Genomic DNA, 14,265 nt, shown 5'->3' with positions numbered 1-14,265 from the left:
ATCCATCATCTGCCCACTTTAATTCTAATCACAGGCTGCAAAAGGGGCCTTAATCAGCATTTTACTCCACACCTGCAATCAAGGCAGCAGTTTAGATTTTATCACTCTCCATCTCACTTTTCACATACAATCCCAGGAGATGCTACCTGATAGAATCATTTTCTCCCACCATTATCACCATTGCCTTTTAAAGTGAGGCTGTCGCTCCCTTTAGTTAACACTGATGCTTAAGTTAAAATGGATGTCTCAACTATTCACACTTCACCTAGCACACTGTGTGTTGTGAAAGCTTCACATGACCTTTGGTGCCACGTGAATACAGTTCCTCACGCATAGGTGCAGTGGGAAAAAGATGACCAAGTGTTGAGCTGTGCTTGCCCTGCTTATGACACACTGTCCTGAGGGGGTGAAATGTCACATGAACAACTGCTGTTGGACGGATCCAATTAATTCATTTTAGAAAGCAGTTATACAACATTTACATTCAACAGTCGAAGAATCTTTCACTTTGTAGGTGAGATATTTAACTTTAAGTATAATTGCAGAATTGACTTTCTTTCTCTACTCACAATTCAGGTTGTGTACAAAAACAACGATGTGAGACTTGAACTGTCCAGGCTGGCCAAGCTGGGTGATCCCAAGATGAAGATCCATGGTACTGTGGCCTTCAAGTGCGAGAATGTGGCCACTCTGGACCCCATCACGTTCGAGACGCCAGAGTCTTTTATCATCCTCAACAAGTGGAACGCTAAGAAGACAGGCTCCATCTCCTTTGACTTCCGCACCACAGAGCCTAACGGCCTTCTCCTCTTCAGCCATGGCAAGCCTAAGCAGCAGCCGAAGGATTCCAAGAGTCCCCAGACTCTCAAAGTGGACTTCTTTGCCATTGAGATGCTTGATGGCCATCTGTACCTGCTGCTGGACATGGGCTCAGGCACCACAAAGACGAAGGCAGTCAATAAGAAAGTCAATGATGGGGAGTGGTACCATGTGGACTTCCAGCGAGATGGCAGATCAGGTAACTTTCAAGTCCATTCATTAACTTATGCAATCTTTGAACATGTAGCATGTGTGGTCCCTTGCTGCTACATTTGTGGTGGCTCTGAGAACTCAAGATGTTGCAATGTAAGAAAACACATGGAAATAGACAAAATACAGGCAAACTGAGAAACACATTGACAAATTCAACAACACGTATGCTGCATAACACACAGACAATTCAGGCAATGCAAACAAATACAGAAACCTGCTGAAATTAACAACCTGTCAAAGGTGTTGGAAAATGATCAATTTAAGGTTTTTTCAATTTTAACAATCTCATTGCATTGTCAGATATTTTTGCAGATGTCTGCTAAATACCTATGCTACATACAGTATGTGTTGTCAAATTGGTAAAGATGTTTTCTTTCTTTGATTGTATTTTGTCTAGTTGCATGTGTCTCCTTTAGCTGCAGTGTGTTCGGTTCCCAGGGCAACTGCTTTGTAGTCTAAATGACTATCATAGACTCTTACGTACAATAAAACATTCAGATGAAACATAGAGCACGAGCTATGCTGTGCATTATCTAGATAAGTTATTAAACTGCAACAAAAAGACTACTGTAGGCACACAGTTAACTTTTCTGTGAAATATCCATTACCACACCAAGGCTGATTCTACATCACCACTGAAAATGACTGGATGCTTGTTGTAAACAGTTACAGCTATTTAATGAAAAAAGTTACCTAACTTCTGAGGGTGGTACCTACGTGTCATATGTCATGATTCCAGACGCCACAAAATAACTTTGCCCCCTCTCCCGTTGTGTCCTCTAAGCCCCGGGTTGCTCCGCTCTGGTCCCTGTTGATTTGCTTATCTAAGCAGCAATTTGTTAGTGTGTGCTTAGAGCCAAGGCCTTGCAATGTCATGCTGCAAATTAGATATACCCCTTGACCATGTTTTCCACTCCATCTCAAGAGCTGGAAATTAGATTAACTGTTTCATTACCCCCCAAAGCAATACTGGGATTTGGTCTAAACTGAGCTATATACACTCTTAAAATAGCTATAGAGCCCATTCATGTTCTTTTTATGTTCTTTTTTTAAATTACAAATTTAGCTGCATTAATCATTGAGAGTTTTTTCTTTTTGAATTATTAAATTAATTAAATACCCAATACTCTGGTGAAGTGTGGCTGAATACATATACAGTAACATACAGTAGTAGCTTGGATTCAACTTAACATAAATGTGGGGGAAAAAAAGATGTGGGTGACCTCTGGAATAATATAAATCTACAACATTTAGCTATGGCAGACCAAACTATAAGAAACACTGTCTTGCTAAATTAAATTGTGTTCATTATCTGTGTAGTAACCTCCAATCTTCCTCCCCCACATACTTACATACAATACACACATGCACACACACACACTGACACACACAAAAGCTATCGAACATCTTTTTTTGTTAGTAGAGCTCACTCCGGTTGCTGTTCTCTCTGTCTACCCAGCCTAAGTTTCCATGGAAACAGGAGGTGGTCTCTCCCAGGACTGAGACAGTTACTGCACAGTGCTGTGCTGAGCTGTGCACTAATGACATTTCAGAATAACTTTTCTTCCTTTCCACAAGTCTGAGGCATCAACACTTAAAAGGGGACATAAAAAGGTCTCCACATTGTATTTTACTTTGCATGTGAGAAGAGTAACAGAATGACCAAGATCCTGAGACACAGAGCATTCACATACAGTATTCAAAGTTCAAAACCAATTTTCAAATTTACCAGTGATATTTTATCTTTGCTCACCCTTTAATTTTAAGCCAATTACATTTTGCAAGTATGCACTCCTAACAAATCTAAAATCTTACATCTTGAGATTTCCATGAGCTGCACAAAGCACTATTGTTTGCAGTGTGTAATAATGTGTGCATGGCACCTCAAATGGAAGCATTATAATTTTTGCAGTTATTTTGTCCTGAAAAGGTCTCATGGAATTTCTATTCCCACAGGATACATGGAATTTTAATGGTGCTTTAAATAGAAGATTTGTGAAAGCTGAGTGATATACAAACCTCCACAGCAGCTTTTCTAAATGCAGTTTTATATATATATATATTCAAAAATATATTGCTACATAAGCTGAGCTGATTTAGAGCTTTGTAAAACAAAGACATAGTTCATTTGTAGACACGGATGTTTTGATAGATGTGTACTGATTGCTGTCACACTGTTATCTTTATGAGAGCCCGAATTACCATAAACCTTGTCAAAACACTGTTCAGTTATAGTGCACATGTAAAGCAGTCCAGTCCCTCCTACAACATAATATAAGCTTGGCTTTTGAGGCTATTATACACCCCAGCGCCCTTTTGTTGTATTTTTTAATATTTGATGGAATTAAGGTAATTTTAAAACATAAGAAAATAATTCACTAGTCCCCTGAGAGCATGAGTCACGAAACATATGGTATGCTCGGCTTTTCATCTGTGTGTCAGATGTTTTATTAATACACACCACCAAGCACATCACTCAAATCAGAAGTGCACCACAACAGCCCGACATAATTATCTACAGCCGGGTCCTCCATGTGCAACACTTCCTGCAGCCGTGACAATGGTGGATAATGATCCTTGCCCTATTTAGTTTAGCTGGCTCTTCCTGCAGGAAGCAACCCTGTAAATGGACTTTCACTCTCAGACAGCATCTTCTAACCTCAATGCATTAGAGACGCTAAGAGACATTCTGCTTTTAAGTGAGGGCTTGTTGGCCCTGGAGTGCCGTAGGTCACTCATCAGAGACATTATACGCACATTGCTCCGTTGTAGCTTCCACTTCCTGCCAGGGCACGCACACCAATACTTCACACAGACATGTGCACATGCACAGAACACAAACAGACACATGCACATGCACACACATATAGACAACCCCCATCCCCACAGCCCACTCGCAAGCTTCTCTCTCTACAGAATCCAATCACATAGAGAGATTTGGCCGTATCGCCCTAACTGGATTGTGGTAATCCCCTGTCTAACATGTTTTGGGGATGTGTGAGTGGGGTTAGGGGACATCATGCCAAGTTGAGCCTGGCTGCTGATGCAGAAAGTACGAGAGAGATCTGAGCTGTCGTTTGGACCCCTGCCGTCAGGTTTGATGATGGAGTACCACTTACGGGTCAGGCCATACAGAAAGAGAGGTAGAGACAGAAATGTCTTCAAAGTGTTTTAAAGTTGGCTGGAATGCCGATCTTTGTCATCATTATTCACCCTCATTTATTGCCTACATCATCATTTTGATCAACCCTGTTAAACTGTACATCCTGTACTTGATTTTCAAGATATTATTTGCTGCTGTGTTCTCTTGTCTGCTTTCTTATCTGTCATCATATACCCCTCCCTCATCTTCTTTCCAGACATCTTTATCTCCATGTTCCCATCTTGTTCTGTATCCATCTCCTCCTCTTTTGTGCTTGCTTGCGTTCGCAGAGACACGTCCCCTTCCCCTTTTGGCTATGAATACTGTTCCAAACTTAGGCAGTTCTGCAATGTGTGTATGTGTGTTATTTTTCCCATGCTGCTAGCCTGGTGGTGGCACATGTCCCTATGGGATTGTACAGTGCCTTCTGACTTAACATAGCTTGACTGTGTTTACACACTTCCTTACAGGATTGTGACAAGTGAGCAGACCACTCTGAGCAGATGCCTGAAAGATGCTGACATCCTTCTCTTGTCTCCCACTTACATCAATTTAGACAGACATGCTTACCGTAGACTTACAGCATCCTTGTTTGCTGTTTACGACTGCAATAACACTAAAGTATAGATACCACAGAATTTAAAGATGCTATTAGATGATGACTCCTTAAGTATTTACTTTGCCAATGTATAGTTCCCAAAGTAATGTCACAAACCAAAGATATTTCATACAGTTACTAACTGTCATTTGGTGAGACGCTGATGCAAGTGGAGTGTGGATACTTCCATCTCAATTCACGCTGACCACACCGATGCTCATTCTTCAGCCCGGGCACCTGCTCTACTCCAAGAAAAGTTTCCTCGCTAATGAGTTTGATGTAGTGAGCTCGTTAGCTATAACCTGAAGGGAGCTGTTCTGGCTGCGTGACGGGTGGCCCTTGCCAAGTGTGCAAAGCTTGGAAGTCACAACAGCTGTGGCTGGAGAGAGCAGGGGCAGTGGGTGGCGGCAGGAAAAGTGCCGGAACAGATGCCTGGGGCCAAGACCCTAAGAAAAGAGCTGGAACATGTTAGTGGGACCAGGTTAATCATTGTGCACTAGGTCCTTAGCTGTCTTGCTCACACACTTTTGCAAGAAGGCCGGCTCACCTTGGGTAAAAAGAACGTACATAACCAAGATTATAATGATTTTCTTTTCTTTCTTCAGATTTACCAGATCAAAAAGCAAATCAAAACGTGAACCACAATAATTTTGTGCTTTCATAAAAACAAATATATGGATATTTATCATACGTATAATTAATTGTGATATGTATGTTCATGCATGCTAATGGTAGCTGTAATAAAATGTGAAAGGCCCTATTTAAATGTTGTATGTGTCTCTAAAATGTGCCAGGCAGCCCTACTGAAAATTCATGTGTGGCTTAGGGCTTGTTTCTCAACATAAACACTTTGACTGGAAAAGTAACTTAAAAGCTGTGCTCTTCTTCCACATACAAGCAGGCAGGCTCTGCCATTTAGCCTGGGGCAATCAGCTAATAGCTCCTTCATATCTGCCATGGCATGCATCTGCCACTCAAAATGCAAATTATGACTTTATGGCAATTTTATTTTTGAGCATCCGCTACTATTGCTCTGCCACTCTCCCCAGGCAGTGGCCTGCGCGGATCCTCAGCAGCACGGTATATAGATTACTGGACGAGGATGCGGGCAGTGGAGGCAGCCACCATTAATTAAAGATCCACAATGGCTCCTGCACTGAGAGTAACAGATCCATATACAAATTAATCACTCTGGTCTGAGTCCCACAGTAAGGCCTTCCTTTGCACAGCTTTACAGTCCAGTCATGTCCGCTGTTGTTTACCGTGCTCCAGATCGAGAATTAAACCTGAATGAGAGCGATAAATCATGGTGGGGAAACACACACACTCTCATTGCAGGTTTATGTGTTGGAGAGGCAAACAGAAGGAGAGACAGGGTGAAAAAAAAAACAGCCAGCAGTCCGTTAATCAAGTTCTAAAAGATGGCTATGATGTTTTTTTTTGTTTTGTTTGCTTGGTTGGCTGAAATGATAGAGGGGGCAACGATTTTTCTTTTCCTCTCCTTATTTTATGACCACTGTTTTATAGATAAAGGAGATTTATTATGGGAAATCCAAGGAAAATGGAGAGGATGCTCTTAGGGATCCCAGATTAGGCTACTAATAGACTAGCTGTCCTGTGATTAATGTGTCTTATCAACACTCATCAGTCATTCTAAATGAAGAAAATCCTGACCCTGTCCAGATGGATAACACTAATTAAGCTAATTTCTTCATCAAACCATCTTTATATGGGTCGTCTCTGCATTTTGTGTTACTGCAGGGCAGGTAGTGTCTTTTAGCATCTACATTCAGCACTAGGTGTTATAATCTGTCTATCTGGTGAATAACATCATAGTTGTTAACAACAAATAAACTTATCCCACTATATCTTCCTCTATTTTTTTAGGTACCATCTCTATCAACACCCTCCGTACTGCATACACAGCCCCCGGAGAAAGTGAGATCCTGGACTTGGATGACAATCTCTACCTCGGGGGTCTGCCAGAGAACAAGATGGGACTGGTGTTCCCCACTGAGGTGTGGACAGCACTACTCAACTACGGCTACGTGGGCTGCATCCGGGATCTATTCATTGACGGACAGAGTAAGGATGTCCGGCGCCTGGCCGAGATCCAGAAGGCTGCAGGGGTCAAGCCTTCCTGCTCTAAGGAGCCTCCCAAACAGTGTTTGAGCAACCCCTGCCAAAACAACGGGGTCTGCAGAGAGGGCTGGAACCGCTATGTTTGTGACTGCTCTGGGACTGGATACCTGGGACGCTCCTGTGAAAGAGGTAGGACTTCGTTTTTTTGTCTCTTTTTGTCCAGCCAGCTGATTCGTCATTGTGAAATGCCGATGATGCTACACAGTGACACACTTCCACCTCATGTGTATTGTCTAGGTAGTTATGAGATTGTAAAAATGTGAATATAATTGACATCAAAGACAACCAAAAAAAGAACAATTTTAATTATATACTCCGTAGTATTACTATTCTTTGTCTGAGAGGGACCTCCTTTCAGGTCGGGTTGAACAGCATCACAAGACAAAAGCCTGCAGGTGGTCTTTTTATCTAGGCTGATGGTTGAGCTCTCAGCAGCTCTCAAACAGCAAAACTGAAAGCAGTATAAGACAGCAAAGGAAGTGGAGATAGACAGCCACAGAGAGGCAGACAGAATGAGTCAGGGTACGCAGAGTGTTGACTGGCTGATGTTAGACCATGTTGAGTGGCAGGTGACTGATGCACCACTGAGACGCTGCTGGTCACGTCCACCATGCACACTAGCCTGTAAATTGGCTGTCTTCTGCTAACCATTTGGCTCATCAAACCACTCGCTCATGACCAGACCTGGTGCAGAATACTTATCCCAATCTCCCCCGAAGAAGAGAAATAGAAGAAATGAGTGTCACACAGTGAACTCGTATAGCTCAATGTGTTAAACGTATATCTGACTTTGCTTTATTACATGGGAAGCACAGTGTTCATATCGAAATGTAAAGAATGCTATCTCAAATTCCTCAGTAGTGTTTCCTTTTGGTAGAGTTATGGCAGACCAACATTTGTGTATGTTTTTGTCTCTTTTAAGAGTTGCATTTGCTTGAAGTTAGCCCTCTTGCCAAATCGGCTTTTGCACTTCACTGCAGATCTTTTTTTTTTTTTTGACTGTATTTGTATTTGTCTGTTACTGTATCTGTAATGTAGCAGAAAATAAGAACCAGTCATAAGGAAATGCTTCAGTGCTCACTAAAGCAAAGCTCTGTGAAGCCCTGCTTTTCTGCCAGTTCAGTATTAGCTTAGTTGGCCTTTTTGACCAGAGGATTGCACTTTGACCTCTTCGATTGAAATCTAGCCCGATTAAAACGACAACCAGCTGTGTGAGGAAGCTAAATCCCTCACTTGTTAATATGGTGCACTCTGACTATTTGACTAAAATGGAATTTCAGGCTTATTTACATTATCAGACTAAGTGAATAAATATGTTGGATGTATAGTTCATTCACTAAAGAGATTAGCAATATTAACTTGTATTAATAGCCCTGGATTTGGGTGTAATGGAAATCAGTTGAGAGTCTACAAATATTATTCAATAGTCTTTATTAACTCAACCATAGATGAGTGGCTTAATAGCATGTTTATTTTGTATTCATGAATTAATAATAACCAAGCGCGTCAGTGGATATTCACTGTATGTAAAGCTACTGTATACAGTGAATTTATAACGAATCATATCAACACTATTACCCTCAACCAATTTAATGTTTGCAATATATCCTTATAAATCCCTAAAGCCTCAAGTGGTAAAGCTTTTATGCTGTAGCAGTATGTATAGACTTTTCACCATGAAATTTGCAGCATTAGCAGCAAATGAGCAAAAACAGTTAACATATGCATAATCAAGGCAAATGTCAAAGAGAGCCAGAGCATGTCACACCGTTATCACAGCGTGATGCATCTGCACTGGAACGACAGCGAGAACAGGTCCTCTCATCGGAGAAAAAAAATGAACTCCAGTTGGAATGTAACACATCCCACGCAGTCACATGTGTCATCCCTACATGCGCTCCCACTTCTCCTCTGAGCTCAAGTCATTCACCTTGTAAAATGGTGTTGCCTAAATATCGCGTAATCGGGATGAAAAATACGTCTGGCTGAGATGCTAATGATACGGCCAGGTGTTGATAGAAATCTGCTGAGTCAAATGGAAGCAAAATAATACACAAGCACATGATTCCAGAAAGATGGTTGTATTCAGTTCATTCAGTCAGTAGTGTCTTATGACATGTGACAAGTCTTGTGATTGCAGTGATGTAGGAAATGTTCATATTTCATTTTAAAGAATAAACTGAAATCTCAGAAAAAATCCATCTCTGAAAAATGTGTCAGTTGGCTTGCCTCTCCACATGTGCTCTTCCATTCTAGCTAATGAGTTGACAGGAATTAGGACATAGTATTTGAGGGAGGTGGAGTGGGCATGGGATACAGATTGTTTCACTTCAGTGAGATAATTACTTATCCGGAGAGTGCTCTTGGATTCAAGAAGATACAATCCACTCTGACCTCAGCTGAAAACAAAAGCAGAAAACATGCAGCTCTACGTTTTAAACTGCTTCACAGGAAGCGCTGCATGTTACAGAGGTCTCTGCCACTTTGACCCCCCCTCTCTTCCCCACTATCGTCCTGGCGTCCTCTGTCCAACTCTCTTGTTTTCTGGATGTCTCTGCTCTGTGTATGAGACTGGCATCGGCGAGAGTGTGAGTGGGAGCAGTGGTACGGAGGACAGGCCCTGGCGTGCTGCCAGCTGTTTTGATGGTTCCAGATTGCCTCTGCGCTGGTAGGATGAAGCAGGCACCAGCAGGCCGAGGAGCTGTCAAAAGAATTACCCCAGCTCTCACTTATCCATGCATGGTGTACCACCCGGTGGCAAAATACAGCTACTGCATATGGCGGAGGAGGAGGACAACAACGAGTGAAAGGAACAGGAGGTGGAGCTTCGGAAGAGAACCATGGAGCCATTCGCCCTATTTTGAGAGATTTTAATTAAGCAGACAAAGCAATTTTCCCCCTTGCATCCCAAATGTCTTCCCCTTCATTGTTCCTCCAGTTGCTAATTAGCCCAAATATTAGTCTTGCAGTGTGAGGCTAAGGCAACCTCCCAGATGGTGTAGTAGGTGCGTTGCAGCATTCCCTAATGAGGTATGACATGCTTGATTCCAACACTGACAGCACCTGCATTATTTCACATGGACAGCAGCTGCAGATGGATGTTCGCTTACACATACCTGCGATGAATAAAGATAGATGGTGTCAGCATCGTGCTGAATATCGTAATACAGATCGATACACATGTTTGCTCACTGTACACCAAATGTGCTCATCTGGACACACACAAACATACATACTTGCTGACGTATGCACATGTTAACAGATGCTTTGCACAGCGCTTTTTCATGCTTTTAACTGCTCACGAGCAGGGATTTTATGAGCTTAAAATCTTTATTTTCTTGAGGTCCTATACATTCTTTGGAACAACATCATTATACTGTATCATAATGTAATATATTATTGCTAGTATGTTGTATAGGTGTTATATCGAAGATGGATGGGAAGGCGGGGATTAAACAGTCGGTTAAGTTACAATCAGGATCAGTTTAAACAGAGGTTGGAGAATTATTTTAAATGAATTGCATTTGGATTTAATTTGAATGTTTTGACTAAGGCATAGAACACCAGTGTGGGTTCCCCTGGGCATACATTGTTCTTCTGTATTCACACCATTTATTTTTATATTTCATTCTATGTCAATGTGAATTCATAATACAATTCTGATTAACTTAGTGAATAAATGTAGTGGTGTTATGCAGTCGACATAATATTTCAGTCCCTTTATTTTTATATGCATTGTTTCCTCCATAATGAATGCAAAGGGGATAAAAGGTAAACCAAGAAACATTTGGATGTTTGGATATCATGCTGCAAAACATAGTCCACAATGGCAATATCTGTTCGAATAGAAAACATAATGTTATTATGTATTATGTATTAAATTAGTATAACTGTAGAAAAACTGGTTCTTTTAACACATTTATTGCTTTTCAGAGCATAAAGCCATTTGCCATTGGCCTGAAGCTAAAGCCAAGAGGTGCAGAATGTTATTGCGTAATTGTGAAAGGCCCTCAAAGGGGAATACGGGTGCGTTTTAGCATTAAAGCACATTTTAGCCATGCCCTTTGACAGCACACTGTGTGTTAGTCACCATTCACCACACTTGCATATAGTCGCAAATTAGAGTGAACTGGTCATCTCACACCCTAAAGCGATGTACACAGATGTGCAGAAAATCGGTTGAAAAACATGGAAAATGTGACTGTAAGAGTATTGGGGGTTGATTTTCTGGGGATATTACCCAAGTTTGGTAAGGAGTAAAATAGATAATCAAATCTGTTTTACTACACAAACCTGAAGGAAACACTGAATGAGTCTCGCGGTCTTTGTCGAAGGACTTTGTTTAAGCTGTACATTACAGCTTTTGATGTCTGGTTCCTGCAGCTTTCGTATATTAGGTTTTGTTGGAAAGACCTTGAGAGCACAGCAAAGACCAAAGACTGAAGATTAACTTGTAAATCATTAAACTAAGTGGTAATTCTCCTTTAATAGTCTCAATGGGCTGAAAAACCTAATTCACACATACTAAATCTTTACCATCTTGGCTTCGGTGTGTATCGCTGACAGCTCTTGCTGAAATTGCAGATTCCACCACTCCGAACGGACACACTGATCCATTTTCTAGCTTTGCTCTCATTTCATAGCCATGATGTTGTCCGTATGGTCACAGAGCTGCAGCCATGAAGTTGTCCCACGATGATGCTGTTTCTTTTTGTATAGAAAGAGAATAGTTTCCCTGTTTCTGGAAATCTACTTAGCTGGCAGGTTGTTTTCACACATTTAATAGCCAGTGAGTCTATTTCTCGGATTGTGTATACTAAGATACTCAAAGAGGGCTGCGGTGAAGAAGACATGAGAAGCTTTGAATTATTTATGATATCTCTGAGCCATGAAAACATTTTCCAAAAGCCTTTGGCAGGTGTTTTTCAGCAAATTTTGAATTGGATTGGGCCTGGCGCCCTGATACTGTGGGACATCACAATCCTGTGACATGCAGCTGACAGCTCTCCCTTCCTGCAGAGCCTGTTCTCCTTGGGGGAGAATGGAGGAAGAACTATGTGCCTCTCTGCCAGTACTTCCCCTTGTTAGTAGCATAGCCTTATTTGTTACTTCTGTAAATGCCCACCTCCCCCCAATCACTCCTTGTTTTTCTTGTGAAAATCAGAAAACAATGTTGTATTGTGTTTTACAAGACAGAAAATGAATGCTTGGTTTAGTTTGGTATGCTCCATCTCCCCTATGACAGCCTCCTGTTGGGATGGCACAGACAGGAGCTCCAGCTTCAGTCCTCTCAATTTATATTGATATTAAACACGAGAGTGGCATTAAAAATGACTTGGCTTCCAGGATTGGATTTTTGACAGGTTCTCACTTTGCATTAGGTAATGATTCCCTCCCATGTCATTCTCCACATTTTCATATCTATCTAGACTTTTATTATTTATGGCGTTTCAGACAACCTCTTATATGGATTTCAGCAGAGGTGACATCTTGGATGAAATGCAATATTTACTCCAGTTGTGATTAATTTCATCCATCTACTCAGTCTAGAAAAATCCAGATTATTCACAACAAAATATTCTTCATTTATTTGAGATCTTACAAAGGGTACATCACATAACTTCTTTTCTTCTGATCTTGATTCTTAGTAGGCATCTGTTTACATAATGATGGCAGTAAGTTAACCTCCATGCTGTCTACTATGTACAGTTGGGAATATAGAAACCAATGTTGACACAATGCTATACTCTTTTAAAGAAGAAAGTCAGAAATTATCATTATTATCAGTGCATGTGTTCAATTTGTCTTCTTGTGTTTTCTTTCCTTTTTACCGTGGAACATATTTTCACAGGTATAATGGATCACACATCAGACTAAAGATGGAGACAAACTACACAGTGCGGTACTCAAATCAGTCACTCACTGTCACTGGCAGTAATTATTTTCACTTCCCATCTTCCCAGTGTACGCGTACACCTGAATAACGCTTAATGTTTGTTTGTATACAGCATTTAGCATAGTTATAGAGAATAAGTCAAATACTTGCTTCCACTAGAAAATGCTCTCATTGGAAGTGCTGGCTAATATTACAGTGACAAACATTTTTTTAAGTATTAGGAGAGCTTGAACAGTAGCTCCATTTTTCCTGGCATCTGCTAACAGTTTCTAAATGCAGCTCTTTGCTTTAGCTGCCTGGCAGGAAGCAGACAGTTTAGCAGTGAGAACTCGTTTGTCACACGCCCCTGTCATCTGCAGCATACCCCAGGAGGGCGTGGAGAAATTGGATTTGGGTGAGGAATGTGACGGAGCCATCCCAGGGGATGGATGTGACATTGGCTCAGTGTGACGAGGAAGTGGTGATGAGGTGGTGTGTGTACATTGGTACCCTATCGCCCCCACCACTCTCCATCTCCAAGTCCCTCCAACTCGGCTTCTATCTGTCTCAGCACTGCAGCTGCAGTAATGGCTTTGTTATTGGGTTATGGTTTAGTTACAATATACCGGAAATGCTGTTACAACCTCCTGCCAGCGTTAAACAATCTCCCAGTATTTCTCCAGGCGGCTGCCTAATGCTTTGAGTAAATGCAGTCACCCTGAGCAGAAGCTCAATATTCAAGGTCCACAGACTATTACGATTCTGTCGCTGTTTGTGTTTTTTTTTTCCTCAGTCAATATCAATTTGTCCGTTGTAGTTTGTCACTATTATATTGCAGATACAGAAATTGTGGATGCAAGGCCACCACTTGTTCTTTAGTAAAAACAATACAAACTGTTTGTGTTGATAGAGTTACCTGTGTTTCCTTTCCAGTCCTAGCTGTCTCCATACTCTGTTTTCACTGACGGAGGCCACCACCTAAATTGGCACAGAGTAAGACAGGACTCAGACTTTGCAGGGACTTGGGGTAGCTGTCAGCTGTAGTACACAGTGTAATGTGATGCTAGACTTTTGACAAGTCTTTACACACTGCTCCTGGATGACATATCTGTGTACATGCCCGTTTGGGAGTCACTTACTCAGTGAGTTTTGAATTGACTCATTGATTCTGTACTGTATTGTAATCCTAGACGCCTAAACAAATGTCGGATTCATCAGCAGTCAGAATGACTTTGGGCGTTTGTTGTCAGTGAGACGCAGTTGTCTTCCTTTACAAACCAGCAAAGCAGATGTCTGAAACACTCCTGGAAGACTGTAGCTGTCTCTGTGTTTGTTTGTCATCTCCATGGTTTAATCATTCCTCTATGAATGGACCGGATGCTGGATGACAAGTCAGTGCAGGCTGCTGGGCTTGCTGACTGCAAAGCTAGTATTGCAGGAGCAGGATCTGAGTGCATTTACCTAATAGACACATAA

General features: G+C 41.5%; 1 protein-coding gene across 21 annotated transcripts in view; it reads left to right on the top strand.

Annotated features, from left to right (window-relative positions):
• Positions 1–14,265, top strand: part of LOC127375151 (neurexin-1a) — a 240,738-nt gene that overhangs the window by 90,303 nt on the left and 136,170 nt on the right. For all 21 annotated transcript variants that reach the window (XM_051421146.1, XM_051421137.1, XM_051421201.1 and 18 more), the window contains 2 exons: positions 577–1,018; positions 6,660–7,043. In XM_051421146.1, coding sequence (XP_051277106.1) covers positions 577–1,018; positions 6,660–7,043 — 826 coding nt within the window. The remainder of the gene's footprint in view (positions 1–576; positions 1,019–6,659; positions 7,044–14,265) is intronic.

This window comes from Dicentrarchus labrax, unplaced genomic scaffold (assembly GCF_905237075.1).
Source record: "Dicentrarchus labrax unplaced genomic scaffold, dlabrax2021, whole genome shotgun sequence".
Taxonomy (NCBI): Eukaryota; Metazoa; Chordata; class Actinopteri; family Moronidae; genus Dicentrarchus; species Dicentrarchus labrax.
Note: the sequence above shows the minus strand (reverse complement) of the source record. Positions and strands in the feature narration are given on the sequence as shown.